At 41.1% G+C, this 13527-nt stretch overlaps 1 protein-coding gene across 1 annotated transcript in view; it reads right to left on the bottom strand.

Annotated features, from left to right (window-relative positions):
- The window catches only part of EVI5 (ecotropic viral integration site 5), a 93867-nt gene extending 85811 nt beyond the window's left edge, over positions 1-8056 (bottom strand). Inside the window, 4 exon segments of the mRNA XM_064719826.1 lie at positions 324-500; positions 1175-1282; positions 1555-1689; positions 7911-8056. Coding sequence (XP_064575896.1) covers positions 324-500; positions 1175-1282; positions 1555-1689; positions 7911-7964 — 474 coding nt within the window. The 5' untranslated portion in view covers positions 7965-8056.
- Between the last annotated feature and the right edge of the window lie 5471 nt (positions 8057-13527).

The following is a 13527-nucleotide window of genomic DNA, read 5'->3' as shown; positions in this document are numbered from 1 at the left end:
CACACCTGCTGCTCACCATTGTTAGAGACAAAGCTGTTTTAATGCATGACAACTGACATCAGCCTTACATCATGTTCTCTATGCCAATACTAGCAAAATCTATAGACATACAAGATGAATGCCAGCTTCCATCATTTAAAGAATAAGGGAAAAACCCTGTTAATTAGTTACTTCAAACTTCAAATCACCTCTGGGAAAAACTATTTTTGTGCTGATTATTTATCTAGCATACCCTTGAAAAAGGCTCATACAACAGGGTATTTTCTCCAGCTTCAAGAAAACAAGCCATTCTGTCAAAGTAGACTAAATAAGAATATACTTACTTTAAAAAGACCATATACCATTTCTTTGAATTTCTCAACAGTGGTTCCTCTTGTTGGTTTATCAAATAGGACTATTTCTTTCCTTGGTTCTGGGTCAGTACCAAAATCAAGTTGAGCAGCTTCCTCCATCTGGCATTTTATAACACTTTGCAGATTTCCCCAGATTCCTAAATAGATCTATGCAGAAAAAGAGGGGGAAAGGTAAACACTGTAGAAGTTCATCTGAAGACCACCTGTCCTCCAACCATTGCTTTAAGAATCAGCACAGATCAGGAACTGAATCCAGTGTGCAGACAATGGATGTGGCAATTTGAACAGACAGCCACTGCTGCAGGAGCCACTGCACTGTCAGAACACAGACAGCTCCCCAAACAACAGCCTGGCATCACTGCCACCTTTGCACAGCCTGTAACGAGGCTGCTGCTTCTACTGGGGATGCAGGATAGCAGAGAAGGCAGTATGATGTACAAAGTGTGCACAGGCTGGCAAACTGTGGCAGGATTTAGGATGTATTGTATATGTTCATGTAGTATAAAATAATCATATACCCCTCAACATGCAGGACTAATCTCTATTAGTGTATATAGGTGCATATTATGTATTTTGATTTGTATTACAGTGTATCTTTGTATAGGTGTGTGTATATATGTGTATATATATATATACACACCTATACAAAGGTATATATATACACACACTCACACACACACTCTGCCTGTCATAGCAAATAGAATTTGAAATAATCTGTATTAAACAGATTCAGCTTGCTGACACTAAGGTCTACCTGATGTTCTAGACAATGACATTTCAGTGGGAAATAATAAAACTAGATTGGATGAGTAAAGCCTTACCTGGTTATTGGGCTTTGTTGACAAACATTTTCCAAAATACAATGTTTCTTTAGCACAAAGACTACTACATGCTGATCCATCAATAACACCAGTCTTGTATTTGTCACACTGAAACAAACAGGGAGAAAAATATTTAACAAATTGCCTAGGAAAGGAGGCAATAACTGTATCTCTTCCAACACCTGAGTCTTGAAAGAAAAACCTAAGAAAAATGTTAATAACCCTATGCTAAAATATTGTTAAGAGACACAACTGGTTTTGTTTGTAACTGAAGCTGTAATCTTACATCAGCATGATGGAATATGAGAATTTAATTAAATCACATGTGGCACAGACTGAATTAGTCAAACACTTGAGAAAGCTATACTAAATACACTTACTATTATTTTCCTGCAGTCATGGCCTCTGCAGAGTTCTGTGTAGGTGGAGTACTGAACATACATAATCCAGCTGCCAACAAACACCACCAGCCAGGAGATGAAGAGATATTTGATCCGCACGTACGACAGACGGACCTAGAGCACACAAACAGAAAATATTGTTTGTAATTCACTGAGCAGCAGGACATTTACTATTTCATTTACTAAAAATCATTTACTATTACATCTCTAAGGAATTTGCCTTCCACAGTGATAAAATAAGCAGACTGCATTATATGGAACATTTGCTTCCTTCAGTGAGCAAAACTGACAGGGGAGGTCAGTTTCATGTATGTAAGTGGAAGGAAAATTGAGATATAAATAAATAGAAGAAAAGGTATTAGACCCTCACAGGGCAAGCCAGACTGCAGGAACCAATTTGATCAAAATCATTAAATCCCAGAGCTCAATTAAGTGCATTTTTCTCTAGGCCAGTTACCTATGTTCCACTCATGGTAAATCAAATCCAACAGACCAGGAATTTGGTAAAAAAATAATCTGTGTTAATGTGTAAATATGCAAGACAGAGGTACAATGAGCAGAAGGGTCAGGTTCCATATGCTAAAGTCTTCCACTCCTTCCTTGAAATGACACCATTAATTATGCAAATAAAATTCTTCTATAGTAGCCTCACCTTCCCACAACTGTGGGAAGTTGTATGCACAACTTTCCTGTTGTTTCTGTGGCCTCACAAATAGAGTTTTCACAGGGGCAGAAGGAAAAACTATTTATAAATTAAGAACTGAGGGAGAGCTAAGCATCTTACAAAGTAGGAAGGATGTTTTGATCTTTTCCTTCTTTTTTTTTTCCTCCTCCTCAGAGTCTGGTGTGCTAACAGGATGATTTTCATATTCACATCAGGATCAGAAACTAATTAGAAGATCAGGATCAGCTTTAGCAGCAAGATATAAGGAAGTGGATGAGAGCAGCTATATTTGGTCAGTACAAGATCCATTTCTATCAGTATCCTGATCTTCAGCAATAGTTATAAAAAGATGCTATTGAAGACTGGTAACATATATTATATACACCAAGTGTAGTCCCAGTTTTCTCTAGAAGAACTTTCTAAGCCAGATAGTAAATCTCAAATCTTTCACTAATTTCCCCAGATTCCCTTAAAAATCCACATAAGCATCCACAACAAACTTAACAATTAAATCACAGGTCTACTACTCACTACCACAGTCAGGGACTGGACTTTATTTTGCTGCAGTCTGATTCATATTAACTTTGTTTGAGACCCCTTAGTTCATCTATTGGAAGAGAAGAGTGAACAATCTCTATCCACTCTGTCTCCATCTGACATGATTTTGTAGGCCTCCATAACATACCTCCCCATGATCTCATCTCTTTTGCAAATTGACAGGTCCTAACTTGACTGTACATCATGGAGAAATTATTCCATATGTTTGGAAAAGGTTCCAAGAAAGGTAGTAATCATGATCAGTTTTGCAGTCACACACATACACAGAACTGCAGCAGATGCAAATAAGCAATTTTATTTAACCACAAAGACCACAGTAATTTATTAGTATTTATTAAAATATAACAACCAACCAGCATGCATTATACCCTTTCTCTTGGAAACAAAAAAAATTGAGAAAAGTCCATTTCAAAAGACCCAAAGGTGATTCCAATCCATAAAGCTGTGCCACATGCATCAGCTGTGCATCCCTATTCCTTCACGCCTTCACACACACTCACTTGACAATCTTAAAACTACCTGGTTAAAAAAGGAGAAAGCTACAATTAACTTTTTATTCCAGTGATTTTTTTAGAGACAAGTTTCATAAGTTCGGGGTTTTTTAAAGCTATTTCTAATAACTCTGTTATGTAGCAGAACATAATGCATAAAAAACTACTGGTAAAATCTGGGGAAGATCAACAGAAATAAAACAGACAATTTTAGGGAAAGCTGTTTCATGTGTAAAAACTGCTTGGGAACCAAAGCTTCTGGGACAACAAACCCTCTTCATTCCTCAGTGTTTCTTGCTGAATCCTTCCATGAACTTTTATAATACATTTTAAACCAAAGTGCTGTTTAATGAAATTTTGTACTATTGTATCCATTTAGTACAACCTCAGAGACCAGCAGCAGCCTGCAGGCCTCAGGACCACTGCAGAATATTGACCATTCTCCCAGTATGGATACTGAATATATTGTCCTCCTCCTTAGGCTGAAAGAGAATGTACTTGAGACTGAAAATCCTCCCCAAATGCCATCTGACTACCTCATGTATTTGGCAGGAAGTTCCAGAGAAGCTAGGTTTATTTTGAGCTCAGCACTGTGCCAATGGAGTCATGCAGCTTTTGACTTGCAGAAGCTGCCCAGCCGGTTCAGAGCATGGACAACAGCATCCCTCTGCTTACAGACAACCAAGGTTCCACTCTGCTTCAAAGGGAATTACTTTCCTTATAAGGACTTCCTCATCAAGTTCAGCATTCCCCTACCAATTGTTCATGTTCTCCCCAGAACAGGTCTGTGAGCATTGACAGACGTAGCTCACTTCCCCTGGCACAGGCACACTGTCCCAATGAGGGCACAGGGCTTCACTGAGCTGCTCTGGCCCCTGAACACAGGGACACACTGCTCTGCAGAGCACTGGAACGTTTCTGAGCAGGAAGCTCCAGACAGCATTTAGAGAACAACACATATAGATGGACTCCATTTGAAACTGTGACAAACTGACAGGAAACTTGTCATAAGAACATTTTTGGGGCAACAGAATGACAGAGTTCCAAAATTATCAAAAAAAAAAGGAAGAAAGTGTTCAAAACAAGGAAACAGTTTCTTTTTTCAACTCTACTCTTCCATCAAGACTTAAGCATAAGCCAGGGAATGCAAGAATGAGGGAATCACTTGCAATGCTTGATGTTACAGATTCAACTTCTTCCATCACTTGTATATTCTGCTAAGTCATATGCACTGAATAATAATTAGACATTCATCCCCTGAAATAGAACTGGAAAACCACTTCTGGCAAAACTCAAGCCTGGATGCACTCCAAAGCATATGGAGAGTAGTGAATCAACATGCAACATAACTTGACAGATTTTTGGTGAGTGTACTTTTTATTTAAAACACTTTTATGGTTAAAGAGTGTGAAAGTGTTTCTTTGTTTAATAGTACAGAGAGCTTAATTCTGGAAAGTATTACACATAACCATAGTGTAGTAATCTCCAAATCAGAGTTGTTCACTCCATTTGTCTTACATGCTTGTAATAGGAAAGGACAGATGAAAAAGTAGGCCAATCATGTTAGAAATTCTATTTTGTTCTCTGTTCAGGTTGATTTGTCTCTCACAGGAGGCATTTCAGGTAGGCTGACACGATGTCTGAGAGCATTAGCCCACACTGTTTTGGATGCCACGAATATCTTTAAAAGCAGACAGTGCGTGCTTATGATTATGCCAATGTCTTGAGTTATTTTGTATCCTGAGTAACCAAAGTGAGGAAACAGTGCTGAGGTATCTTTTGAAATAGAATAATGACCAAGATGGAAAATGGGACATCTCTCCTTTAAAGGTTAAAGAGAGCAGAAGGGATTAAAATCTTAGAGCAAAGAGATTATTTAGGAAATTTCTTCTAAGTGGGGCTTTAAACTTGCTTATTCTTTGGCCCTTCAAAGACAGTCTCTTGTACACTAGTGAAGTCCATGAGGCACCTTTAAAGAGGCTGTAAACTTGATCCAGAATCTATAAAGCCAAACTTCCACACATGCAAGTGCTCTTTACATGATTTTTGTCATAAGGAATCCTGCTGGTTAGTCCTCAGCCTCACAATACAGTTGGTAACTACAGCTATCTGAAAAGAACTTCAGGACAATGTCCCTTAAATCTGGGACACTAACTCTCCTTGTCAAACAAAATCCCAGTGTTAATCACCTAACTGTAAAATCCTATAAATACAATTAAATTATTTTTGTGGTCTTTAGCAGTGTTTAAAAGTTTTTCAGGTTTGAGGGTATTTTTGTTTTGTTTTCTATTATTACATGATTTGCAGTCTAAGCAATGGCAAAGCTTTGTACTTCAGACTTACTATTCTTTGTAGTGACAGGACTTTAACATTTACTCAGGGAGGACCTAACACTAAGTTTTGGGCTGAACTAAGATAGCTAAGAGTGTGTGCCCTGCTCCTTTTGCACGAGCTGACACATGGCAGGATCTTTTTTAGAGTCAAAGATCATCAACTCATTACCTATGGGTCTTGCATTCTGCACAAAAGTTAAAGCATGCATGGAGCAAGAGAACATTTGCCAAAGAATATCTGTTGCAACCAGCTCATAACATCCTGCTCCCATTAGGGCAGAAAAGCTGGAACAAGTATTAAGTTCTTACTGACAGAAGCTGATGTTCTGGCAATTCATTTCACAACATAATGTTCAAGAAGTCTGGAACACCAGCCAGCAAAGGCTGGAATTCACTCAGTGATAACCTTCCACTGTACAAACATCTCCCCTGGTGTGCTAATTGAAATGCTGCATAGAAACATTGCACAAGTCTTTCTACCTTGCTCACAGCCCTCAGTGAGTTAGGTCTACCCCTTACTTAGAGAGCTTTGGCTTCTTTGGAGACAAATCTCAATAAAGTGCTCAGCAATCAGTAAATCACGACTACATTTGTCATGTACCAACAGTAACATGCAGTGACAAGAAAAGCCAATATATTGATAGTTGCTGCTGTTCTATGGATGCATCAAATATGAACATACATTCACTAACACAAAAAAATATGTTTAAGGTCACAAAGCCACTATTAGCTCTCCTAAAACAAGTCCATAGAATATGCAAAATCAGCTCTCAGTATAAGAAAGCACAACCAGATTTTTTTTTTTTTATAATCTGCAATAGAAACAAACATTTAACTTCTTAACTATATTTTCTAATAAATAATTTTGTGGTCTTCTTGTTTCTTAGCAGATTTTAAAAGAACGTATTTTGCTTGGAAGGCCTTAAATTTAATTTTGAGAAGAGTAGAGAAGAATATTTTCAGACATCACCATATGATGATAAGAAAGAGACCATCAAGGCAAAGGAGGCAAACAATTTGGAGACTCCTCATTTGAAAGGTAGCATATAGATTATTAATTCATTTTTATTTGTATTGAAGGCTTTATGCTATGGGAATTAAAATACTGTACAAGTGTCTACTTCAGTAAATAGATCTAGAGTAATCTTTTTTTGTTTAAAACCCGAGTGATATGGACCCAGAGTTGCAGATACATATCATTTTACCCACTGAAGAGGGTGAAATTAGATCTGTATTCTTCTTTTTCAACATTACACCCCAGTCCAGGTACTTCCAGAAAGAGAACAAATTTCTCCTCATCTAGAACTTTTCCAAATGTTTTTCAAGATTTTAAAATGCACCAATGTGAAGTTGAAAATTTTTTAATCCAATGACCATTAAGCATATCAACAGATGACAAACACATAAACAGAATATATAAGAAAAGTAAACATTATTTAGCTCCTCAAACTGAACAAATGCTCATCTTAATTACAATCTAGTTAAAATACAACCCAGCTGATAAAGGGAAACCCCGTGGATAAATCATCAAGCTACGACAACATCATGACCGACTAACATTTCACCGCAGAACTTCCTACGACACAACAGCCACAGCACTTCCAACCAAAACATCCTTACTCTGCTAACTGAAGTAATGCAAACATGTACCTGCATATAGAAATACAGAAGTGTGTCTATGAGCATATAAGGAGATGCATGGAGCAGAGGTAGAAAAGTGCCCGATATTAATTTTTTAGAAGACACGCAAAAAAGGGCACGAGTTGCTCCTGCAGGCTGTGGTCCGTGCGCCGACAGGATGGATCCCGCAGCACGGGCGCTAGGTGTAAAGCAGGGGCGCGGAGCGCAGCTCGGGGCTCGCGGGCCGCGGCAGTGCCGCAGGTGTCGCTGCCCCGCCGGCCGTGCCGTGAGCCCGGGGAGCCGCGGGCCGCCCGCCGCGTAACAGGTCCTGCGCCGGCCGCTCCGCGGAGCGCGCTGCGCCCGGAGGCGGCGGGAGAGGCCCGATCCGACCGGCGGGCGGGCGGCGAGAGGCACCGCGGCGCCGAGGCCGCCGCCACCTGTTCCCGTGCCCCGACACGGCCGGCCGTGCCCGGCGCCGCCGCCTCCCGCCGGCCGAGCGGCAGCGCGGCGCAGCCGAGCCCCGGCAGCCGCCAGGCGCCGGCGGGAGGGGAGCGGCGGCCGCGCCGGGCCGGGCCGAGGGAAGCGGCGAGAGCCCTGCGGGGGGCGCCCGCTCCGGAGGGAACTTTGCGGGGAGGGACGGGCGCCGGCCCCGGCCCCTCGCCGGCCTACCTGCGCGGAATGGGGCTTCCTCAGCCAGGCCCCCGGGAAGAGCCGCCTCGCCATGGCAATCACACATCCCCGCAGCGGGCGGCGGTCGGAGGCGGAGCGGTGAGCAGCGCTCCCCCGCCTGCCGCCGCAGCCGCGCCGCCCGCTCCGCTCGGCACGGCGGGGAAGAGCCGCCTCGGGCACCGGGGCCGCCGAGAGACGGCGGCTGTCAGCGGGCAGGGCGGGCGGCTGCCGCCTCTGCCACCGCTCACGCCGCGCCGAAGGTGCGAACGCGGCAGTCGCGAGGGAGCGAGGCGGGGCTGAGGCGGCGAGGCGAGCCCCGCCCGCCCCGAGCCCCCGGGGCTGTCCCCGTGTCTTTCCCCTCCAGGGCCGCCCGGAGCCCACAGCCACCCCCGAGGTCCCCTCGTGTCTGCCAGAAACTGCTCGGGGCTGTCTGGGGACAATTACGGAGAAGTCAGTTAATAAATAACGCGTGTCGTTGATTGCGAACAGGCTCCCGTCATTTACTGGGCAGGGTATTAAAACCAGCTGCAGGCTTCTTACCGTCCTTAAAAAAAACCCTAACACACAAAAACGCCCCGCAAAACCCCCAAAAAAGGAGTAGTTCCTCCAGAATAAGGAAGGAGCGTTTGCCTGGACACATATTAACACAGATGAGCAAGTTTTTACCGCGAGGTTGGTAAGAGCAGCCTGAATAGGTTGCCCAGAGAAGCTGTGGGTGTCCCACTTGAAGGCCAGGTTGGACAAGGCTTTGAGCAAACTGGTCTACTGGGAGTTGTCCCTGCCCATGGCAGGAGGGTTGGGAAAAGGTAATCTCTAACCCCAGTTATTCTATAATTCTACATTAGTGCCATTAAGTGGAGAAACGTTACCTACTTCTTCTTCACCAAGAGATCTCTCAGCTCTTCATACATTGTGGGAAGCCTCATCCAAATTGAAATTGGTGGGAACACTATTAAGTTCAAGTAAAATCATCCTTTCTTAAGCAAGGTTTGGGTTTTGCCCAGCCTTCTTGCCTTTATGACTTGATTGTGACTTCTTTTAATGCAGTGTGTTAGCAGTGTCAAAGCTAGAAGCTGGGAGTCTCCAGTCCTGATGGTTTTTGTCTATGAGACTTCAGGCACAAAGATTATGCCAAGGTGTTGGGATAAAAATGAGATAAACATAGCATGTTGTGACTTGAGTGTTCAGTGCACTTATCAAAGAACGCTGTTTTGATGAAAAGAACGAGTCACAAAATACTACTGTAAGGATAAGCTAACTTTTTGGCAGGGCTTACTCTTAAGAAAAGATGTGTGCGTGGAAAGCAAATGTTAGGAGCTTACAAAGAATTTAGAGATTTGTGCTTGAAGATTCAAGAACAGTCTGTGACTGTTTTTTGAATAATATAATCATCGCTGCCAGAGTCACCCTGAAGTATAAATCTGAAAATTAATTAGTAAGATTTGGCATTCCTGCAAAAGCAATCCTGGCTTTAGTAACAGCCAGTGACTCTCCCAGGGTTTTCTTCCCTTCCTATTCAGCAGGCCCAGATGGCTGTGCTTTGTGCATCACTTCCCTCTGCAGTTCAGTGCTTTGCTCAAGTTTAGCTGGGTTGTGGACATGCAACAGAGCAGCAATGCAAGAGGAGGCCACAGAGCAAAACATTTTAACATTTTGCTGAATAATCTCAAGCCTTTACTTCATCTAGTGCTGTATGCCAAGCCTTGGAATGACAGGCTGGGAGTAATTGTGAAATGTCGGTGTCCCATATGGCTGGCAAGGATCTAAATGTTTCATTCCTATTCCATCTAGATCCAAACAGCTCCTGGCATATGTTCATTAGGGGATATATTTTTCACTTAGTACATGAGATCTTCATCATCTGTGAGAGCAGGTGCTTTATTCCAGCACTGAAAAATTTAGTTCTTCTTCAAGTACTCTTTGTGCCCAGGCTTTGCTAAATGCTAAAAAATAAGGCTGTTTCAGCCTTTTTCAGTTACCTGTTAAATTCCTGGTTAAGCTTCAGTAGAGACAACTCCCATGAAAAGCTAGGCCACATAAGCCATGACAGTAACAGGAACCATGTAACATGCACTGACTTGGTGCTCACAGGATGTGGAAACCCAAAGGAATATTCTAAAGACTGGGGGGCAGATGCAGAAAAACATCTGCACCTGCCCCCCAGTACAACATAAGTCATATTGATACATTATCTGCTGTACAGCCTTTCCATTCACATGTTTCCATTCTGCAGTTCACACATCATCCATTTTTGTAGGCCCACACCAAAGCTTTGGTATATCTTAATGTCCAAGCAGTAGAAGTTTTGCTAATTTATTGCTACCTATTAATTCTTAAAAGTTTCTTATCCAGCTATAACAACATTAAATGTTATTTTAGTGATGCAGGGGTTTTGTATAAGATAGAAATCGACTGCTAGTTGTACAATGCAGTGTTTGTCACTCACAATGTCAGAAGGTAAATGTGGTTTTATAGTACCCTCTTACATTCACCTGCAATCCCATGACAACTTAGAGCATATTACATATTAACATAACTCGGAAAAACCAAAAAATTTTTGCAAAGATTGAAACATCCAAGAATTTTAAAAATATAAGGAATGAATATATGAGACAAATGAAAATACTGAAAAGCTACAGAGAAGAATCTGAATTCTTCAAGAGAGTTAGTGTAATGTGCACCTTCAAAATATAAGAAATAATTTTATCCAATTTCTTTTGAAGGCAAGTCTCTGTAACTTGAGCAAGTAATACAGGTTTTAACATCACATGAAAGCTAAACATTAACTTATTGCAGTGGTGCTGGACTTGCTTGTTTCAGTTATTTGAAGCAGCTGCACCCACATACTGATTTAACTCAAATACTGTCATAAGAGGCTCCATGGGAAATCCTTAGGGTTCACCCATTCTCCCCACCATCATATTATATGCAGGGAGCCTCTAGCTCATGTTAATAATCATAAGACTTCTCTTTCTCACAGCAGCTTTACTAGCTTCCAATCTGCCTAGAATAGCTTCCTAGATTAATGCTCTTTTGCTCTGGAAGAGCTTAAAAATATTCTATGATCCTGGGCAGCTACCGCAGTCTTAAAGTATTACAGCACCAGTAGAATGTAATGCTCTAGCATTGGCCATTGCCCAGCTTTGTAGCTCCATTTAATAACTGTATTTACACAATATATAATATGGTAATGATTTAAAATAAAATTACCTGCATTTCCTAAAATAAAGCCTAGAAAAATTTAGAGGTTTCTCTCTTTTTGTGCCACTCAGCTCCTATGCCACTTGCTCATATATCTGTCTAGGAGTCTGTTTTTATACAGACTACTTTCTTTGCCTGTCTTTGTGGATGAGAACAAAGATCTGGGGATCCATCCAACCTTTATATCTAAACTTTCCCTCAGGTTCCCTTCAGAGAGAGACACTGTTTCCTTCCCCTTTGCAAGTTTCTGTGAACTCTGACTTAATCAGTGTATTAGCTTTAGATTTATCCTAATAGATGATTTCCTATTATTTCCTATTCACATTCTTACAAATGCTAATGCTTCTACTGCATGAGTAGGTGGAACCACCTCTTACCCAAAAAGCAGAAAGCCTGTTAAGGATTCCCTTGTCCCTTAACTTGGTATAAACAAATCATGAATCTATTTGAGGAAATGGCAAACAGGTTTCATTTCTAAGGCTCTATTTACATGGTCACTTAAACCTCACATAAATCCACCCTGCTGCTGAGGCAGATGGTGTCACCTTCTCTTGCTGTTGGTGCCTACCTTCTCCCTTGGGCTGGCACAAACATTTCTCTTGTTGCATAAAGAACTGAATCAATGATCTGAACTAAAAACTAATCTTGACTCTTTTTTCCTCTGAGATAGGTTAGAGGCAGTCCAATTCCTTTCATCAATCGCTTGGGCTTACATGGGAGCAAGAGGTTGTTTATAACCACTGAAACCTTTACCTTATTTAAACACAGCTTGTAAAAGATGATGTTTTACCATCAGATAAATTGTATAAATGTGTGTGACTCATTTGTAGCTCTTGACTGGGATTAGATACAATCATTATTATTAAACATTCAGAGATACTGATTAATTTGACATACAAGTCTTTGCTTTGAGGGACACAATGTTTACACTTTTATTCTGATATATTTTTTAAAATTCAAAATGTACTAAAAAACATTACGGTAAATAGGTCTTAATAACATAACATCTCTAGAGTAAATAGGTCTTCAAAATCCAGAATAGAAAGTTTTACAATCCTATATACCTTAGAGGACTAAGAAAACTCCATAAATGTTGTACTCAGAAGAAAAAATTTGAAGGTGGTCACTTGCAAGCAAATGCAAAAGAACAGTTTGCATTTATATTTGCATGTCTGTATTTCAAAGTCTACAAAGACAACACAGTTCAGATTCAATCAGCCAGTAAAATTAGGTTTCCTTTGTACATATTTATGCTTTCAAGTCTACTTCCACTATTAATTGCTGGAGTTGTGATGTTCAAGAATTTTACCCAAGATTAATTGAGATTATATGTTAAAATGCATGGTCAGAATACACTTGCTAGCATTAATCTATTTCTGGTTTGGAAAGCCTTTTATAATTTTCAGATAACTTATTTTCAAGGTGGAGATTTTACTTAATTATCCTGGATGTTTCCTTCTTTGAATTAGAGGCGAAATAAAGTTATAATCCACTCTGAACTTTATTTACTTGAAGTAAAAGGCTTCTTTGTTCTGTTATTTTATGCTTGTGGTGGTCATCTGTTAAAAACCACAAACCTTTTATAACAGAAATGTTAGTCTTAATTCCTATTTATGGACTTTCTAATAAACAGGCTAGCTGGCATTTTCTTTATGCCCTATCCCCATTTCCCAAAATTCCTTCCTCTGAATCAACACTTGCACCTTCCTGCTTACCTTATAAGGTAAAAGAGAGAGCTAGAAAATATCCAAGTCCTAGCCCACACTCTTTAAAAAATCCTCATAGGTTCTAAATAGTAGATTTAGAACCAGTATGAAGCTGGTGCGTACTGATATGGTGAAGATGAGGAGATGAGCAGAAGTCAGTTCAGAAAGACGATGCTAATTTTCAACTCCTAAGGAAGTACAGGATTGGAACAATCACCGAGCAGGGCAGTACACGTGGTGCATTAGGAGAGCTCTGACCTAAGCACAGAGCACAAAACAGCTGCAATGGTTTAATGCATTGCTACCCCATTTGTCCTGCCATCCCCTGTGCCCGAGGACATTTCCACAACACAACTCTTTCAGTTCACAGTCGAGCACATTGGCTTTAATTGCCTGCGAAGCCAGTTCCTGCTAAAATGCTAGACTGTGAACATCAGCTAGTGAGGAACAGCTCTGCGCTGCCTTCTGCCAGCTCTGCTATAGAGGAGAAAAACGGGCAGGAGAGCAACTACAGACAGCAGAGCTGCTATGGGAAGCCCTTTCCTCGCTCATCCTCTACTACTTACACCTACTCCCATGCTGTTCTCTCACTTCTGCCATGTAGCTCTTTGTGTAGCTGAATGGTGAACTGTCTGCTCAACTCAAATTAAAAGTAACACAGAAAAAGAAAAAAGCCTCATCAGTTCCCCATTTTGATTATGCATGCCACT

Source organism: Zonotrichia leucophrys, chromosome 8, assembly GCF_028769735.1.
Source record: "Zonotrichia leucophrys gambelii isolate GWCS_2022_RI chromosome 8, RI_Zleu_2.0, whole genome shotgun sequence".
NCBI lineage: Eukaryota > Metazoa > Chordata > Aves > Passeriformes > Passerellidae > Zonotrichia > Zonotrichia leucophrys.
Note: the sequence above shows the minus strand (reverse complement) of the source record. Positions and strands in the feature narration are given on the sequence as shown.